The 17,995-nt window shown below is 42.2% G+C and overlaps 1 protein-coding gene across 1 annotated transcript in view; it reads right to left on the reverse strand.

Annotated features, from left to right (window-relative positions):
* The window catches only part of LOC143838824 (uncharacterized), a 40,410-nt gene that overhangs the window by 19,148 nt on the left and 3,267 nt on the right, over window positions 1-17,995 (reverse strand). The window contains exons 5-19 of the mRNA XM_077340731.1: window positions 17,497-17,520; window positions 15,834-15,854; window positions 13,385-13,402; window positions 12,332-12,358; window positions 11,080-11,103; window positions 9,326-9,346; window positions 8,045-8,065; window positions 6,829-6,849; window positions 6,093-6,107; window positions 4,360-4,389; window positions 4,007-4,027; window positions 3,041-3,061; window positions 1,936-1,959; window positions 914-934; window positions 88-105 (exon numbers count right to left, since the gene is read on the reverse strand). Coding sequence (XP_077196846.1) covers window positions 88-105; window positions 914-934; window positions 1,936-1,959; window positions 3,041-3,061; window positions 4,007-4,027; window positions 4,360-4,389; window positions 6,093-6,107; window positions 6,829-6,849; window positions 8,045-8,065; window positions 9,326-9,346; window positions 11,080-11,103; window positions 12,332-12,358; window positions 13,385-13,402; window positions 15,834-15,854; window positions 17,497-17,520 — 327 coding nt within the window. The remainder of the gene's footprint in view (window positions 1-87; window positions 106-913; window positions 935-1,935; window positions 1,960-3,040; window positions 3,062-4,006; window positions 4,028-4,359; window positions 4,390-6,092; window positions 6,108-6,828; window positions 6,850-8,044; window positions 8,066-9,325; window positions 9,347-11,079; window positions 11,104-12,331; window positions 12,359-13,384; window positions 13,403-15,833; window positions 15,855-17,496; window positions 17,521-17,995) is intronic.

Raw genomic sequence — 17,995 nt, forward strand, 5'->3', positions numbered from 1 at the left:
GCATTGTATTGGTCTAGAAAACCCCCCAAAGGTGAACCCAGCGTGTGCATTAGCATTTCTCATTTTGTCCAAGGTTGAAATACTCACAAGTTTTTTAATGAGCCCCTAAAAGAAAAAAGAAGAACAGTGACAGTGAATCAGAATGTTATTCCATTCTTTATACTTCTTGATTGTGTTCACATGAACCCCAACCTTGTTCTATTATTGAATTTGGCCTGAGTAGTGGGGAAGGAGTCATGGGTTGGTGGTAGAGCATCTACTCAGCAGAAGGTCCCAGGTTCAATGCCTGGCATCTCTGCTTAAAGGGACTGAGTTGTAATCAATGTGAAATGTGAAAGCCACTGTCAGGCTTAACAGATATCCTGGACTTTTGATGAACCAGTCCTAGGGTTGCCTTGGACTGGAAAGACCCATTCCATCCCAGTTTTTTTTTACCACTCTAGACCCTGGAATTCTCCAAGGAGGAGGGGAATATATATTCAGCTTATGAATTCTGGTTGTAGAGTAAAGCTTTTTGAGGCCAAGAGTCTTGACAGGCTGCCATTAAACAGCCAAGAATGTCCACTCCTCTAGCAATCCTCAGTTGAGGAAGGAACAGGTGCAATTTGAAATATTCCATGGAGTTAATCAACCAGAGGGAAATATAGGGAAACCTGGAGAGGGGGAAATGATCAGCACTCAAACCACGAGAAAACGGGTCATAAACGGACCCAAGAAATCCATACACACTGGATAATGCACTTTCAATGCACTTGAGAAGTCGATTTTCCTGTTCCGCACAGGAAAATCCAGCTGCAAAGGCACATTGAAAGGGCATTATCCAATGCGAGTGGAATGAGCCAAGGACTAATGCCCCACTGTGAATAACACAACAGATTTTTCAGTCAATGGACAAAGCATTTGCTATACTCACAGGGAGTGCTGCTTCGATTTTCTAAAATATATAAAAAAAGAAAAGCAGTTATTGTTTCATGATTTTTTAATGATAGCTAAGAGCCTTTATCTGTTTTTCCCCCCACTATGGTAGGGAGGGTCCCCAATGCATTTGCTTTGATTACAGTACAATTGATCAGTTCTCCAACAATTTCATGCTCTTCTACTCCCTCTACACAGTGATTTTCAGTTGAAGGTGCTAAGAATTCTCTGGTTGAGATCCCAACTTCCCCCCGATACATTTTTATATGCATTAAGAAATGTGGTTGTGTACATATGGGGGTCATAAGTCGGGATGGGCACAAACCTTTCATAGGGAGCAGAAAGCAGTGGTTTAAATGGCTCAGCGCTGAACCAAAGAAAGCCTTTTTAAACAGTTGAGCTCCAAAACAGACTCAGCTGTTTAGAGCCAGAAACAACTGAACTTGGGACTGCCCCCACAGCTCAGTGGATTCTGATCCAAACCGTTGAGCAGCCAGGAGTAGCCTGCTTCCATAGCTCGGCTGTTTGGGTAGCTTTCATGGGGAGGAGAAAGCAGGAGTTTAAACACCTGTTTTTTGCTCCCCATGAACCCATAAGAAAAAGAAAAGTTGGTTTTATACCCCTCTTACAATTGTGTTCCCTTCCTGTCCCCACAACAGACACCCTGTGAAGTAGATGGGAATGAGAGAACTCTGACAGATCTGTTCATTGAGAACAGTTCTATCAGCACTGTAACTAGTCCAAGGTCACCCAGCTGGCTACATGTGGAGGAGTGGGGAATGAAACCTGGTTCACCAGATTAGAAACTGCCGCTCTTAACCACCAGACCCAGCTGGCTCCATGAACTTTTACAATTGCCTTAAAAGTTTGGAGATGCTACTAGCTGGGTTGCAGTTCACAAATTTTTGCAAGCGACAAATTTCCCAAAGTTCTTCCCAAAGGTTTTTGAGCTAGTGTGTGCCAACCCCTAGTCAGAAAACTGATCAATGGGACAGAAAACAGAAATGTTGAAATACTCACAGTCAGTTCTGCTATGGTGACAGTCTAAATTAAAAAGAAAAGGAATTATTTAAGTATTTATTTATTTAGATTTTTATACCGCCCCTCCATCTGGCTCTGGGCAGTTTACATAAAACCTCATGAGGTAATTACATGGAACAATTACATGGAATTATTCCTTAGTATATTTTAAAAATCTTCTGCTAGGTCTATGGTTAAAGCCGGGGTACTGAGGATCAGTTCCCTCCTCCCTCAGTATTAGGCAGCAGTTTAGGCCATTTGTTATCTTGGCCCCTCTTTCCCCCCTTATTAGAGGTTAGTTGGAGGACTGCGAGATTGTGGAATTACCACCATGTTTTCTCCAGTTTGTTCTTTGATTTTGTTGTCCTGTTTTAATTGGGGTTTTAATTGAGGATTTTATTGGACACTTGTAACCTGCCATGAACCAGTTTCAGGAGTGGTGGGAAATAAATTCAATATTTTAATAATAATAATAATAATAATAATAATAATAATAATAATAATAATAATAATAATAATAATAATAATAATAATAATAATAATAATAATAATAATAATAATAATAATATTTTCCATAGATTACACAGAGAGTGATATGTTGGGGTGTATGTGAAACCTATCCTGATACTCTGAGTCTATTTTGACTCATTTCTGGTCTTTTGCAGAAATGCCCAAAAGATTTATTGAGTCAAAGGTTTTCATTCAATTCAAACAGGGGAATATATATGAGCATATTTATTGCTGCTATGTTTTCAGGTCCTTTCCAAAAAAAAAATCGATTGGAATTGCAACACTGGGAGGAATCCATGGGTATAATTAAAATGTGGTTTTGAGCAATTTTTAGCATTCCAGGGGAAGTAAGAAAGCCATGTTCCACTGACTGGAAACCTGTCCATCCATGGAAATTGCTGCTGGATCCAAGCCATAAAAACCCAATACAAATCTTGGCTCCATTTCAGTTAAGTTCCCTTTGACTTCAATGGAGACCTCAAAATGTGCGACTATCAAATTGGCGACTACCAAAGAGAGGTAAAATGGTTTCTCTCAAAATGGAGAGGGAAAATGGGCCATGGAAAGGCTGTAGTCCTGTGAAAAGGATACTCACCGCTCCCTTTTGGAGTACAGTCTAAATAAAAGCAAAAACAGGAAGTTATTCTTCATGTTTAGTGAGACCTCCTGAAAATTCATGCTTATTTCACAGGGGATACATGTTCCCCTCTTATATCTAGGAAGATGAATCAGGCAGTAATTAGTGGGTGACTATGTTTGCTGCTGCTGTGTGTTTTAATTCTTGCAGGTTTCAATTTTGCATTTTTATAGTAATTTAAATTTGGTCATTTATAGAATCATAGAATCATAGAGTTGGAAGGGGCCATACAGGCCATCTAGTCCAACCCCCTGCTCAACGCAGGATCAGCCCTAAGCATCCTTATTCCATCGCAACATTCTAGCTACATTGTCCACCTGCCTTGAGTCCAAGGAGATAATGTAGGATGAAAATAATTTACAGAACAATCGCTTGGACACAGGGGCACACCTGATCATGAATGGGAATTGGGGAGACATTAAGGTCCCAAATTCCCATATCAGACTAATTTTCAGATGAGGGATTCCATGAAGAGGACAGCAGACAGGCAAGCTGACTTCAGGGAATAGTTAAACTTCTCTAGTAAATGAGATTATTGCATGTGACAAAAGCAGGCATTTCCCTTAAATTTATTTTATTTATTCATTCATTTGGCTTCTATATGGCCCCTCACTTGGCTTGCCAGCTTGGTGTATGGCTGCTTGGAAGGGTACTACTTGTGAGATAACCAAGGAACATCAGGGGTTTACTCTGCATGTATCAGAGGGGTGTTGAGGAAGCTTTGCTTGACTGGTGGGCATCATTGTTTGCCACAAAAGTTCTCAGCCCAGCTAACAGTGACTGAAAAGCACCATGGGTATCTCAGCAGTTACTGATGAGGTAAATTTTCTAGAAAACGACATGCACAATCTGGCAAGACAAGAGTTGGGGGGAGGGGGGGACATTGCAGATTTCTCAACTTATAGAGAGATTTTCAATACTCACTTGAATCTGGCTCAGCAGTTGCTAAAGGAAAAGAGAATAAGAGACCATTAGTCTTTTGTGTTCCTCCCTACATGTTGGCAAAGCTTGTTTTTAACAGAGGACAAGTAAGCAGAGAATGGGAGTGTGACAGCATTTCCCTCTTTGAAGCTCTGTCAAATCCACATCACCTCAGGCCATTTCATTGTAGTTGGTCTGAGAATCCATAGAAGGGTTAAGCTGAAAATTTCATGCCCATTCGCTAAGGATGGCCTTGAATTTTTCTTACGGATTGTTGTAGAAATTTTACGGGAAGAACTAGAAAAAGGAGTAATACCGATTCCTTTGCCCACACCCAGAGGGGTCACAATACTCACTTGTGCATCGGCTTTCACCTGGCCTTCAACCTAAATTTAAAAGGAAAGTGTTATTCTTTCAGGCATTTTTGATATTTCATCCTATGAAAAATCTAGCTTTACTTCCCCTCAGATTTATGTAGAAACCAGGACTCTATGACCGTTTACGCACTGGAGGTTTCATGCCGCCCTGCAGGCTGGAGTTTTAGTCATGGCAGGTTGCTCCACCTATTCCTGCACCCATATGGGGGAGCATTTGGCCTGGTGCACCTCATCCGGCCCGGATTTGTGCTCCTGCACAGGAGCTGGGGCAGTGAAGTTCCCAGTGCATAAACAGTCTATGACAATCCCATACTTTGACAGAGGATTATTTAGAGTGCAATTCTAGGCACGCTTGTACGGACTGAGCCCCAGTGGACATAGTGGGGCTTATCTCTGAGTAGATATGCCTAAGATTGCATTGCTTGTCCACTTCAAGAGACCATCTCAGCCAGGTAAGATCAACCTAAGCCCATAAATGCTCAGTAAAGGCAGAAGTCTGCAATAACAGCAATCAACAGTACTTGGCTACTTTAAAGAACTTTCAACTATTGTGATCTGACCTGACTGGAATCTTCTTACATTCTTATCTCTTACTGCAGAAGCACTCAAAGAAATCGAGAATCTAAAGGTTTGTCCACCCAATCTGCAGTCTGATATTCCCTGCCCACAACTTATTGGAGTTTCATGAAGGGGAACTGATTAGCTGCAGCACACGAAGTGCTAACTTTCATTCAAAGGAACGATGGGGACAAGGATATACTTTTTAAAAGCTGGGAATACAGAAAACCCAACAGACACATTGTTTTTATGAATGCTGTATGAATATTCAGTTGTTTTTGTTTTTGTTTTTTTAATCTACCCTGTGGCAGAGGGGAATGGTTTAACATTATTGAGTAGCACTGAGCTGGCTGATACCAAGAAAATCTGAGGAGCCCTGCCCACATGGGTGTCAACCTGCTTTTCTGCAATCTTTCTCAAAACATCCCTGCAAAGCATGTTTGGGAGAGATGGCTGGGAGGATGGGAAAACCTGGGAGGTGCAAAGAACCTTCATGATGCTGTGGGGGGAGCTGGGGGGGGGAGTTGCTTCTGGCCAGGTCAAATAGCCTTTGTTTAAGTGAACAAAGTCTCCTTGTGGTGGCTACTAAATGATCAAGGCTTGACAGGATACACCATCAAGTACTTCCTTAAAGGAGTCCCTCAGACAATGATGAAAATGCTTTCTAGCAACCAATGTGAAACAAATGGCATATCCAGTTGGTGCATTCAAAAAGGGCCATGGCTGGATATATTAGAGACTGGACAACACTGTTCACTGTGCAATGAAGTCATATTTTATAGACTTCAAGTCTTCTAGGAATCAACTAGCAAAATCCGGCAAAGGAACACTAGGCTCCAATCAAAAGGACAGTATTAATTATTCTCATTCATTCGTTCATTTGTCTGCTTGTGCATTTGTTCGTTCATTCTTTGATTCGTTTGTTCATTCATTCGCTTGCTCACTCACTTGCTATGCTGCCACTCCTAGCCAAGAGTTCGCAGCAGCTTGCAACATCCATTAAAATACAATAGAAATCAGTAAAACTAAGCAAAAACCCTAAACCCCATCCTCCCCAACCCCACCAAGCCTCCAACTTGTCTGTAACCAGGGATGATACAATATGCTATCGTAGCATTCAAAAAGGATATACAAAGAGGATTTGTAATACTCACGGTGGTTGTAAGAGCCTAAAGGTAAATTAAAATAAAGTTATTTTTTCCCCTGCTTTAAGACTTCTTCAAAAACAAAACTTTATTCTTTCAATATAAACATATAGGCCTGAGGCTTGCTCCCTAGCAGAATTCAATCCCGGTGCTTTTGATATGTGTGATTCTGAATTTAAGAGATCGATAATACAAAAACATTTGCCCAGCCTCCTAGTGGGTCCTGCAGATCTCCCCAAAATGGCCACTGCTCTCCACCCAACAGAGATAAATTCTCACAGAGAGAGTGGCTGCTTTAAGGATAAACTGGATGGCATTGGAAGCAACATGACAGCACTTAGCACACACAAACTATGGCATCATATTCCTGTGCCTCTCCCAGACTCCACCTCCAAATCATTTGTCATGTTTTGTCTTTTATTGTAGCAACAGTACTGCTGGTGGAGTTGTCCCATTCACTGTGACACTTGCTGGCCCCTGCTCCCTTATAATCTCCTTCCCTTGCTACGTCAATTAAGCTGTTCCAAATGACCCATCTTCATCTTGATCCTGCCACCCAGACCCATCATTCAGTGCCTCCCTGTTTGCCCATTGGATCCTAGGTTGAATGGTACATCGAAGAAAGTCGCCTGACCTAGATAATTATGGCCAACAAGGCCAGGTAGCCCAGGGGACATTTATTGCCTGTGCCCAACAAAATTGCAAAAACTGGTGGCAAAAAGCGGAGGAGAGTTGAAATACTCACCTGCAGTTGGGTTACATCACTCTATTTTTAAAGAAAGAAAGAAAGAAAAGAAAGAAAAAGCAGGTTATTCTTGCATGCTTCTTGGTACTTCCTGAAAACTAGCTATACAGCCTTCCTTAGGAGGTTGTGGGCTCTCCTTCTTTGGAATAGATCCCCTACCTCCTGTTTTATCTGTGGACCCCACTATTAGCAATGATTCTAGAAATGAATCCTCTGTAAATGGCAAGGGTCTATTTATCGCAATCCATTTACATTTAACTCATAAAGTAGATGAGTGAAACCCTGTTGAGGAGTGGTGAAACGGAAGGAAGTTTTCTAAGCCTTTCTTTAACATAATTGCCACAAACTGATTTCTTTGTTCTGGGTTACTGTTAAAGGCCCAGGGAGAAGGCGGGGAAAGGTGTCCAGTGTTGTATCTGAGGAAATCTAATAAAATAATTGCTGCCTTCGATAGCAAACGCCCCATATTTCTCCCAGATCTAGCATGGCTTAATAGTAAGAGTCAGAGTCAGAGTACCATCTGGGATAAGGTGACCAGATTGTCCCACTTTTGGAGGGACATCTGGGGGCACCTGGCAATTTGTACTGATGTTGCAGGTAAAAAATATATATTACAATACTATTTTTGCGTTCTATGCATTCTATGAAAATTTTTGTTGCTCCATATGGACCAAATTTTTAATCAAGAATACCCCCCCCCCCCCCGGTCAATGGGGTCCCGTTTTACAATTGTCAAAATCTGGTCACCTTAATCTGGGAGATTCTACTCTACCTCACAGAGTACTTGAGAGAGGTTCAAAGGTTTTAGACTATGCCCAAATTTTAGTGTGTATTATATAAAAACATATGAAGACTATCCTACAGGGGACACCAGAGGAGATGTGTATTTAGCATAGTTAGAATAGGAACTTCCTGATATTTTTCAAATACTCTCCTCCTATTTCCTGATTGGCTCAATGGGAGACTTCCTGCTCCTTTGAGCACACTCCCCCGTGCCCTGTCTCTAGAACAGACAGGATGTAGAACAACAGATAGACAGGACTCTCCTCTCTCTCCCTACACAAAGTTGTTTCCCTCCTCGATATTTTATTCATTTAAGCAGTTTGGTGCTCCACATTCTTTGCATATTTAATCTCTGCCAACAAAATGGCATCCCTATTGGGGATAACAGCAAGGTATAAATGAAGTGGATAAACAGCATATTTGAAATACTCACCTCCAGCTGGGTTAAATATTTCTAATTTTAAAAAAAGAAAGAAAATCAGGTTATTCTTGCATGCTTCTTGATACTTCTTGAAAAGTCAGTATATGACTGTGGTGAACAGGGGCTATTCAGAAAGAGTCTTTTGGAGTTTATACCAGTTTTTCATTGCTTCCTGTAAGGGACTTTGGGAAATGTAGTCCATGAAGGGAGCTGAGTATTCTCTCCAAAATAAGTTTCTCCTTTGCAAAGAACCACGCTTTATGGGAAGTGGGCAATTGTGCTGATAAACCATTTTGTTTCAGTATTTACATGGAAGGTCTTGATTTGACAAAACAAGGGCTGGGGCACTTTGATACTGCTTTGAATAATCAGCCAGATTGATTAGTATTGGTCAGTGAAGGCAATTTGGTCCACTTCAGTCTTATAGCCATATAGATTAAACCTACATCTATATAAACATACATCTATGTAGAAATACATATATCATTTCCTTTAGAAAAATGATTCCCACAATGATTGCCCTTCCTTTAATAATGAAATGAATTGAAACCTTTTTGTTCACCTAGACCTGGCTTTCTGGCTGATATGGCCCTATATGGTCATGTTGACCTGTTTCCCCCTCCCAAAATGGTCAATGATGGGTCTGGATGGGCTGGGAAGTGGGTCCTGGGTGGGCATGTACATAGCTATGCTTTCTGATCATATTTGGCACAATCACACCATTTCTGGGATTTCTTGAAGCTTGAAACACGTTTCAGGGGTTTCTCAATGGTATAAAGACTGACCTAGGCTGTCCAAAGGACTCACACAAATGTCTCCTTTATTCTTCTCACTAGCTCATATTTCTCCCTTCCTTCAAGGATCTTGGTGGCTGTAGGAAGTATCATGAAGTTGCAGCTGATTTATGGTAAATCCATAGGGTTTTCAAGACAAGGAATGAATATCTGTGAATTGCTATTGCCTGCCACAGTGTAGGAACACTGAATTTCCTTGGTGGTTTCCCATGGTTATCTTCCAAGATCTGAGGACATTAATCTAGCTTGGATCATCTTGGTTAGGGCTGAAGGCTCTTAGGGCGGTGCAAACGAATGGGGTGAATTTTTTTTTTTCACAACAGCCCTATGGACCAAGTAGGCAGAGGAAAAAAAGACTGACCTAAGTTAAACTGCTGAACGCAAACAGTTATCTGAAACCAGTTCAACACATTAACCATTCCACTGCATAATCTTCCCTTTCCACAAGGCACAGTGGGGGGGAAGCTGGCCACAAATAAAAATTATACACGATACTTACCAACAGTAGTGCCCTGGCGGCCTGAAAGAGAAAAAAAGTATTCATTGAGAGAGTACAGATATTCAAAACAGTCTTTGATATTTTTCATGGGGGTACAGAATGGCATAAAGGTCTCCACTATGAAAATATCTCTGATACTGTATAGGAAATACTGTGTAGGAATATGGACAGCATGTGAATTTTCTTTTCAGGAAGGATCAGGGCGATCTCAATGAGATTCCTACCAGTTCAGGTCTTTCCTTTGAAAAGCTCCATTTTATCACGTGAATTATTCACTGTTTTCCTCATTAAAAAGAGAATCAACAGGGATTTAGAGAGTACTGCACTGTCCAGTGGAGAATTCAGAGTGCAAATTAGAGTAAATAGCAATGGGGACATGTTTATTTATAAACAGGCCCAGCGTTCTATTTCTTGGTCACATCTTTGCTGTGAATAAATCCAACCCAATTCCAATAATTGTAATGCTTTGATCATCCATTTTTTGCATGAGGATATGATAGCTATTTTCTAGTAACATGGAAAGAGAATCAGCAAAAGATTCCAAACCAAAAGGCCAGAAGAACCAGTAAAAAAAATAAATTCAAACCTCAAGACCCACATTCACAGAAATATTCTCAGACTGGGGACTGTGATGTTTTTGGAGGTGGGTAGCACTATTTTTCATCCACCATCTTGAAGAAGAAGAAGAGTTGGTTCTTATATGCCGCTTTTCCCTACCCGAAGGAGGCTCAAAGCGGCTTACAGTCGCCTTCCCATTCCTCTCCCCACAATAGACACCCTGTGGGGTGGGTCAGGCTGAGAGAGCCCTGATATCACTGCCCGTTCAGAACAGTTTTATCAGTGCCGTAGAGAGCCCAAGGTCACCCAGCTAGCTGCATGTGGGGGAGCGCAGAATCGAACCTGGCATGCCAGATTAGAAGTCCACACTCCTAACCACTACACCAAACTGGCTCTTCTCACTCCTCCAAGGGGAGAGTTCTGCAGTACTTGCAGCCTACCAATACATTATGTGGAGGAATACCTGCGGCCTCCTTGTACATTCCAGTGACTCTCCAGCAGCCCAAGCTGAATGGGGCTTGATGTACTTCCCAACTCTAACACACACACCCATCTACTAGACCCCTAGAAGACTTTGAAGCTGGGACTGGCAATAGCGCAATGCCCGCCCACCTGGCTCCCTTTCCCCAGCACCTTCATAACCACCTTTTCCAAACATTCTGGTGCGGGATACTAACACAAGGTGTTTTTTAATGAGGAAATGAACCCAACCCACTAGCCCGACATGTTGTTTTTAAGACTTGTGAGGGATGCATTTGGCTCAGTATTAAGTCAGGGGGGTGAAGTGGAGCCATTTTGGCTTGAGAAAACGATGTGGAGAGGCATGAGGTCTTCCTTCTCCAGCAACATGGTACCTCTGGGCTTTAAAATAGACATTCCATGTGACTGATGTGTAGCTGTGGTGAGAATCATGGAAAAAGTTCATTTCTTTACTAATTTATATTACAATATTTATACCCTGTCTTTTTATTCTGAGAGGAGTGGCCAAGGAAAATGATGAATTTTAAACGAGTCTCTTAGCCGAAAACCGAGGCCTGTGAGTGAATTTCAACAGGCAAATGTCTATCCCATGACTGAGGTATCTGAGCTACTATTGAAAAGGATACAAAAATCCACAAGCAAAGACTGGGCCCCATTGCAGAGATTTTGATCATTCAGCCAATTTAAAAAGAAAAGAAAGAATTTGCAATACTCACAGCTTCCAGTTCCTTTTGAAGTTTCTAAATAAATTGGAGAGACAAACAACAGTCATTCTTCATGTTTCCTGGTTCCCTTTGTACACTAATCACTTAAGTATGATAAGCAGGGATTTTCAACACTGTGGCTCTTACAATGCACTTAATCTAGAAATGAATGTCAACTTTTATCCAGCTAACTGTCGGCATCAAAGGTATTGTGATTTGGGGGAGGTTTTGGAAATCCTTTGACCGAGCAGATGATAACACTTGGGGGTAATCAATGACTTGGCCGGTTGTGCCACCAAATCATGGCCAAACTGTGGCTTTCCAGATGTCCATGGTCTACAATTATCATGAGCCCTTGCCAGAAGCCCCTGTTGTAGATGAATATGAGGTGTTTCTAATAGAAATCCCCCTCCAAAAATGCTGTTAAAATATTTAATGATCTTCAAATTTAATCTACTGAACTACAATGTGATATATTACCAAAAAGCCACTGCAGCATGTTTTCAAATGTCCATACATATGAAAAGCAGTGCTATTTATTTTATTTCTTTAACATATTTATCTTCGGCAGCCAGAGTCAGCTTATAAAACCATAAAACCATAAATTCAGCTAAAATGGAATACTAATGATACTGTTACTATGATATAGATTGAAACTGCTATCAACACAGAGGAGTAGTTCCCTGACTGAAATTCAGCAACTCATTGCCTACAAAACCAACTGGGCTGTACGCTTATTAGGGAAATAAAGCAAAGCCTGTTAACATGATATATGGTTGCCCAATTATACCAGGCAAACCCCCATGAGAACTCCTCATCCTCCACTGGAACAGCAGGGAGGAAAGGCAGGTGACAACACAGCACACTACTGCATTGTTGGAAGTGAGGCTGGTGGTATTACGGTGACACTCCAGGAAATTTCCCAATCACTATGATTTTTGGCACAGAGAATGGAGGAATTCCTAGCTTCCAGGATCCTACAAAGCCACGCTGTTTTTGCATCTCTCCCCAGTGTTCCTCCTGCAACTTAGTGCTGGGCTGCCAAACCTAACTCTACATCAAGGGACCTTTGAAAGGTAGCCATGCCTGCATTGGGGTTGGGAAGGACTCAAAGGATGGGAACCACTTTTGATTGACTAGTTCAGGTTCCTCAGAGGAACAGGTTTTGAAATCAGTCAGCAAAATTGGCAGCACGTGACTAGACTGATGTGAAAAAAATCTTCAGATCATTCAATCAATATATAGACAATTCAAAAATACTCACTGTAACATATGCAGACACCTCTGAATCCTTAATTAGAAAAGAAAAATGTTATTTGTTTATCTTTTGATTATCTTACTTGCAGAAAAACTTGTGAGGGGGATGTTGACAGTGATATGTCGAGTTAATATAGGAGCTACCCTAGTACTTCAGAAGTCAAGAGAACCAGGTTACTCTAGCAAAAGCACCTTAAAGACTAACAAAATTTGTGGTAGGGCAGGTGCTTTTGAGAGCCACGCCTCACTTCTTCAGATAACCCTCAGAATGTGAAGCCAGTCTCTGGAATAGGGCTCCTTCCATCAACAGAGTTTCCAACAGCAGCTGATAGCCAACAGAGTAAAGTTGGTCTTCCAAGTTCAGGGTGCAGATGGTGAGGAAAGCTACTGCCTTCATAGCCTGCTTGTGAACTTCTGGATCAAAACTTAGAGGCCACTTTTGCAAACAGGGGTCTCATTTATATAACTTTGAGCCAGCTACTGGGATCAAACTCCCAACCTCATGGACAGACAGCTTCAAACAGCATTTCTGTCACTTACCACTCTGCGCCACAAGAGGCTCATATATATATCCCCTGTGCAAGCACTGAGTCATATCTGACCCTTGGGGTGACGCCCTCTAGTGTTTTCATGGCAGACTCAATATGGGGTGATTTGCTAGTGCCTTCCCCAGTCATTACCGTTTACCCCCCAGCAAGCTGGGTACTCATTTTACCAACCTCGGAAGGATGGAAGGCTGAGTCAACCTTGAGCCGGCTGCTGGGATTGAACTCCCAGCCTCATGGGCAGAGCTTTCAGACTGCATAACTGCTGCCTTACCACTCTGCGCCACAAGAGGCTCTTCCTTGGGCATAGTTAGCAAAGCCCAAATGAACAACAGTTCTGTCTCTTTTACTCCTGTGTTTTACCTCCTATTTAGAATAAGGCCTATACAACGGAATGAATCTAGGGGCAAGGGGCACTTTCACTTAGCAAGAGTGGAAAATCAGGAAAGATTTTTTTTTTAAGATAGCAAATTATGGATTGTTCAGTTAACACAGAGCTGCTTTGAAATACTCACAACTTTCACAGCCAGAACCTAAATTAAAACAAGAAACATTCATTTATTTCAAATGAATTCAACAATGTAAGATGCAATTAAACCATATGCAGTCATCCAATTAACACCATTAAACATGTATGATAAGAATCATATTAAAAGCACCAATTTAAAAAATACCTTGGACGCAGCTGGACAAATATTTCCTCAGACCACCCTGGCCAGGTTCTGTGGGACAAGTCTCCTTTGCCAGAAATCCAAGAGTGTAAAGACCCACTGGTCTTTTCTGAATGGCTGTTCCACAAGGATGGAGCAGACACTGGGGGCAAAACAGAACCTGGCCTATTGTAGAACACTTGAAAAAGGTGAGGGGCCACAAACCATAGACCCGGCTGGAAAAAGGAAAGGAGCTGCCTGGGGACATAGCAGCTGTTATTCAGGCCTCCAACTATTAATATGGACCCCAAACTAGTTCTATTGCCAAGTGGGACCATGTACTGGGGAAGAGCACCTGCTTGGTCCTGGATTCAATCCCAAACATCTCCAGTTAACAGGATCAGTCTGTAGATGATGTGAAAGACCCCTGCCTCAGACTCTGGAGAGCTATTTCCAGGGTGAATAGACATCATTGACCTTGATGGGCATATGGCCTGATTCAGTATAAGGTAGCTTCATGTGTGTGTACTTTTAATTTAACTTATCTGAATCAATATTTGCTACATCTACATCCGATGGAATCATGATTAAGTACTGGACAATTCCTATGATAATCTTGGACTGAAGTGACCATCTCAGTATTCCCAGGATACCCATTTCCACACTAGAGAAATTCCCTAAAGGATTCTCCAAACAGCGAGAAGATTTCCAGCTTTGTAAGCATTACTTGGTCATCATTGGTTATTGATAATCAATTTTCATGTATATGAGTTATCTTGACTATGGTCAAACCCAAGCTGCAGATGTACCAGGAACTGGTCCAGCTTTGATACAGCTTCCTGATACCTGCTATATTCAAACACCTGACCTAACAATTTTAGCATAATAGTTTTCATGTGATAGCTTTTTGGATTTACAGTCTCTATGCTCTACCTAAGTGTAAAATCAAGGAGGTATATCGAAAAGATTTTCAGATTCCTTGACTAGAAAGTCACTGTCCTATTCCGATCTCCAAAAATTCCTAAAATACTTTTAAATAATGTCTTAGAAAACTTAAGTAAAGAACAAAGGTGATCTTTCAGAAGTATAAAAAGCAGGACAAAATTTAGTATTGAGAAAATATAAACACCTGTTGCAAATACTTCCATTACACTCTTTGGGGATTTATGCTAATTTTGGAAATGATGCAAGATTTCTAACATGGAGGGCAGTGCGTTATCTGGGAACTTATGTATGGCCCTGATTGAACTGGGGTCATCTGTTGATGGTGTGGTGGGCTGGCCACAAAGGGCATGACTAAGGGCAGGCTCTAGAGCAGGGGTAGTCAAACTGCAGCCCTCTAGATGTCCGTGGACTACAATTCCCTCCAGATGTCCTGGGAATTGTCGTCCACGGACATCTGGAGGGCCGCAGTTTGACTACCCCTGCTCTAGAGAGTGTGCATGGCTGCAGAGGCATGCATGGCCCATCAGGCAGGTGTGCGGGTGCCTATTTAAGGTGCCACATGCCTTTGCTCACCCTCATTGCCTGCCACAGCCAACGGAGAAGCATCCCTCCCACCCTATCCCTACGGTTATACAATGTTGTACCATTATGGTTTCAGGTTATGCAGAACTTTAAATTATCACAGCTAGTTTAAAGGGGCATGAGACCAAGCCTGTTGGGCAGTAAGCCCCAGGGGGCATATTGGGGCTCCCTGGAAGATGGGGGTCTCCATAAGAGATCGGCCTATAGTGAGCTTGGCTTGGAGGCCAGGGACTTGGGCCAGGTGACTGGGATCACCAATAAGAGGTGAGCACCCATAGATCCCCAGGTGGAGGCGATTCTGGAAGGAAAGGAGCCTGCTCTCCCAGCTGGGAAAAGGGCCAGTCCCAGGGCACCTACGGCCCCCCAATTTGTTGCAGCCAGATGGCTGTGGGGTTTGGGCTTAAGGTCTTGTGCTGGGCTAACCTTCTGAGGGGTTGGGAGCTGTTAATAAAAGGCTGTGGCCATGTTAATGCCAGAGCATGGTGTCACATCATTTCTGCTGATATATACCTGCCTGACAGTCAATGGAAGTTTTTCTCCAAGCCTTCCCCCCATAGTTTGCCATCCCATGTCTTCAGAATCGTTTTTCCTGCACTTGGTCACGGATGGTTTGAGAAATCATGGGGAAACTGCGATGAAAACGTGGGAAAGCAAATGGAACTTGGGGGGGGGGGGGTTGGAGAAAAGATATTGCCGGTCAGCACTCAAATCACAGGAAAACATCAGTGAAAAAAAGGCCCCATTACAAATTATTTAGCCAGTGTACAAGACGATTTGCTATACTCACATTCACTTCTTTGAGGAGTTTCTAAAAAAGAAAAAAAGAAAGGTCATTATTCTTTTGCCATTTTGGATGCTTTTGACAATGGTTTTTTTCTATGGTAAGGAGGGTCTGCAACACAGTACACTATAATTGGTCAGTTTTGCAATTGCCCCCTACATGAGGATTTTAGGATGAAGGGGATAAGAATCCTCTGCAAAAGATCTGAGTTTCTCTTTTCCTGCAATCTTCAACATGCATGGACAAATGTGATTGACTACAGATGGGGCCAGAAGACGGATCAATGGTTGACATTTGGGGGGGAACAAGAACTAACACTTTACTTATTAATTAGTAGTGTTACTATATTATCCCTCAATTAAAATTGACACCTTCATATATCTTATAAAGTCTTAATATTAAACCATGGCTTTCTTGTTGGTCCCACTTGTACAGATTTATTACAAGAATTTATTTCTCCAGCATCTTTATTTTAATTTGAATGTTGTGTCTTATATTGTATATTCTGTATTTGTTTTGTACTATTAATGTTGGAGATTGTTACGGCCTATGGCCACACACAATAAATTCCTTCACTCATATAAAGCCTTAACGGAAAACTATATGGTAATGTGATTTGACTGATCATGTTCCCTCGTCAATCACAATGAAGTTTAATAATAGTTTGTTCACATCAGCTTAAAAATGAAGTAAGGGGAAAGACTTTCCAACCTTATTTCTCTTTCCCAGGCTGGAGTGGCGTTAAACCTATGTAAATCTACTTCAATATAACATGGTCCATTCAAAGGCCATGCTTTACTTTAAAAGCTTCTGCGTTTTAAAGAAACTTGGAGGAAAAGAATCTTTTTGTCCCCCTTCATGTATTTATTTATCAAGCTATATATCTAAAAACAAAGCTGATGAGAGGTTGGCATCTTGCCTTACAATGAAAAGAACCATTGAAATCACTTGACACATTTAAACAGCAAACATTCAGACACACAGTGGTAACCAGTAACTGTGATGAACCAGTAACACACATGAAATTGAGTAAAATGGAAACCTGGGCCTAGTCTGCACACAATAGATAAAGCACTTTCAATGCACTTTAGAAGTAGATTTTCCTGTTCTGAACAGGAAAATCCAGCTGCGAAAGCACATTGAAAGTGCATTAACCTATGTATGCAGAATGGGCCCAGGTCACATGTCAATTTCAAGACTAAAGTTTAGTTAGCAAAAGCGCGCGTGGGGGGGGGGGGCTTTGACTCAGTGGTATAGCATCTTCTTGGGATGTAAAAGGCCCCAGGTTTGATTCCCAGCATTTCCAGCTGTAAAGGACTAGGCAGCAGGTGATGTGACGTGCCCTGATAGCCTGGAGAATCACTTTCAAGTCTGAGTATTCAACTAGTGACCTTAATGGTCCAAAAGCCTGCTTGAGTTTCTTTTCCAATCAAGAGTTCTGTGAACTTCACATCTTCCTTTCTCTCCTTGTTTAAGTGACTGAATCTGAGCCAGGACTTGAAAGAGGAAAAAGCCCAGCAGGTAGCACTGTTCTCCACTTTTAAAATTTCATATTCTTTGGAGGGTCCCTTTTCAAACTCAGAGGTCGCAATTTGGCGGGAGAAGACAGACCTAATGGGAGGGCACTCCGAATCAAGGCTCTAGAGCACAGACAATGTGAAATACTCACTGTAATTTCTTGCAGGGTGAGTTGCTAAATTAAAGAGAAAAGAGATCATTCCTTAATACTTTTTATCTTATTCATTATCCCATTCTCTCTCTTCCCTCCTCCCCTCCCCCCCGGCGCACACACATGTGGGAGTTCCTACACCCCCACCCAGCAACCCCAGTGATATCAGTTTCTCTGTCATCCTGTCTGAGTCACGTGGAATATCCACTCAGTACAAGCAGCTTCCCTCCCACCCACCCTGTTTTGTTGGTTAATCTTATGTCTGTATGGCGCATCAGACTCCCCAGGTTGGGGACCTCCCTATGTGGTGGCAGGGCTGCGAGCAGGGCTGACCTGGCTGGGGAGGCTTGGGGCTCACAGTGGCAGGTAGCCCGGGTGGGACCAAGAAGGAGGTGGGCATCTCTCCTTGGAACCCCAGGGCTTACTATGCCGGGTGGCCAAGGGAAGTGTGCACTTCTTCCTGGAGCCCCAGGTGGACACTTCCCTATGGTGGGATCCC

This window comes from Paroedura picta, chromosome 5 (genome assembly GCF_049243985.1).
Source record: "Paroedura picta isolate Pp20150507F chromosome 5, Ppicta_v3.0, whole genome shotgun sequence".
NCBI lineage: Eukaryota > Metazoa > Chordata > Lepidosauria > Squamata > Gekkonidae > Paroedura > Paroedura picta.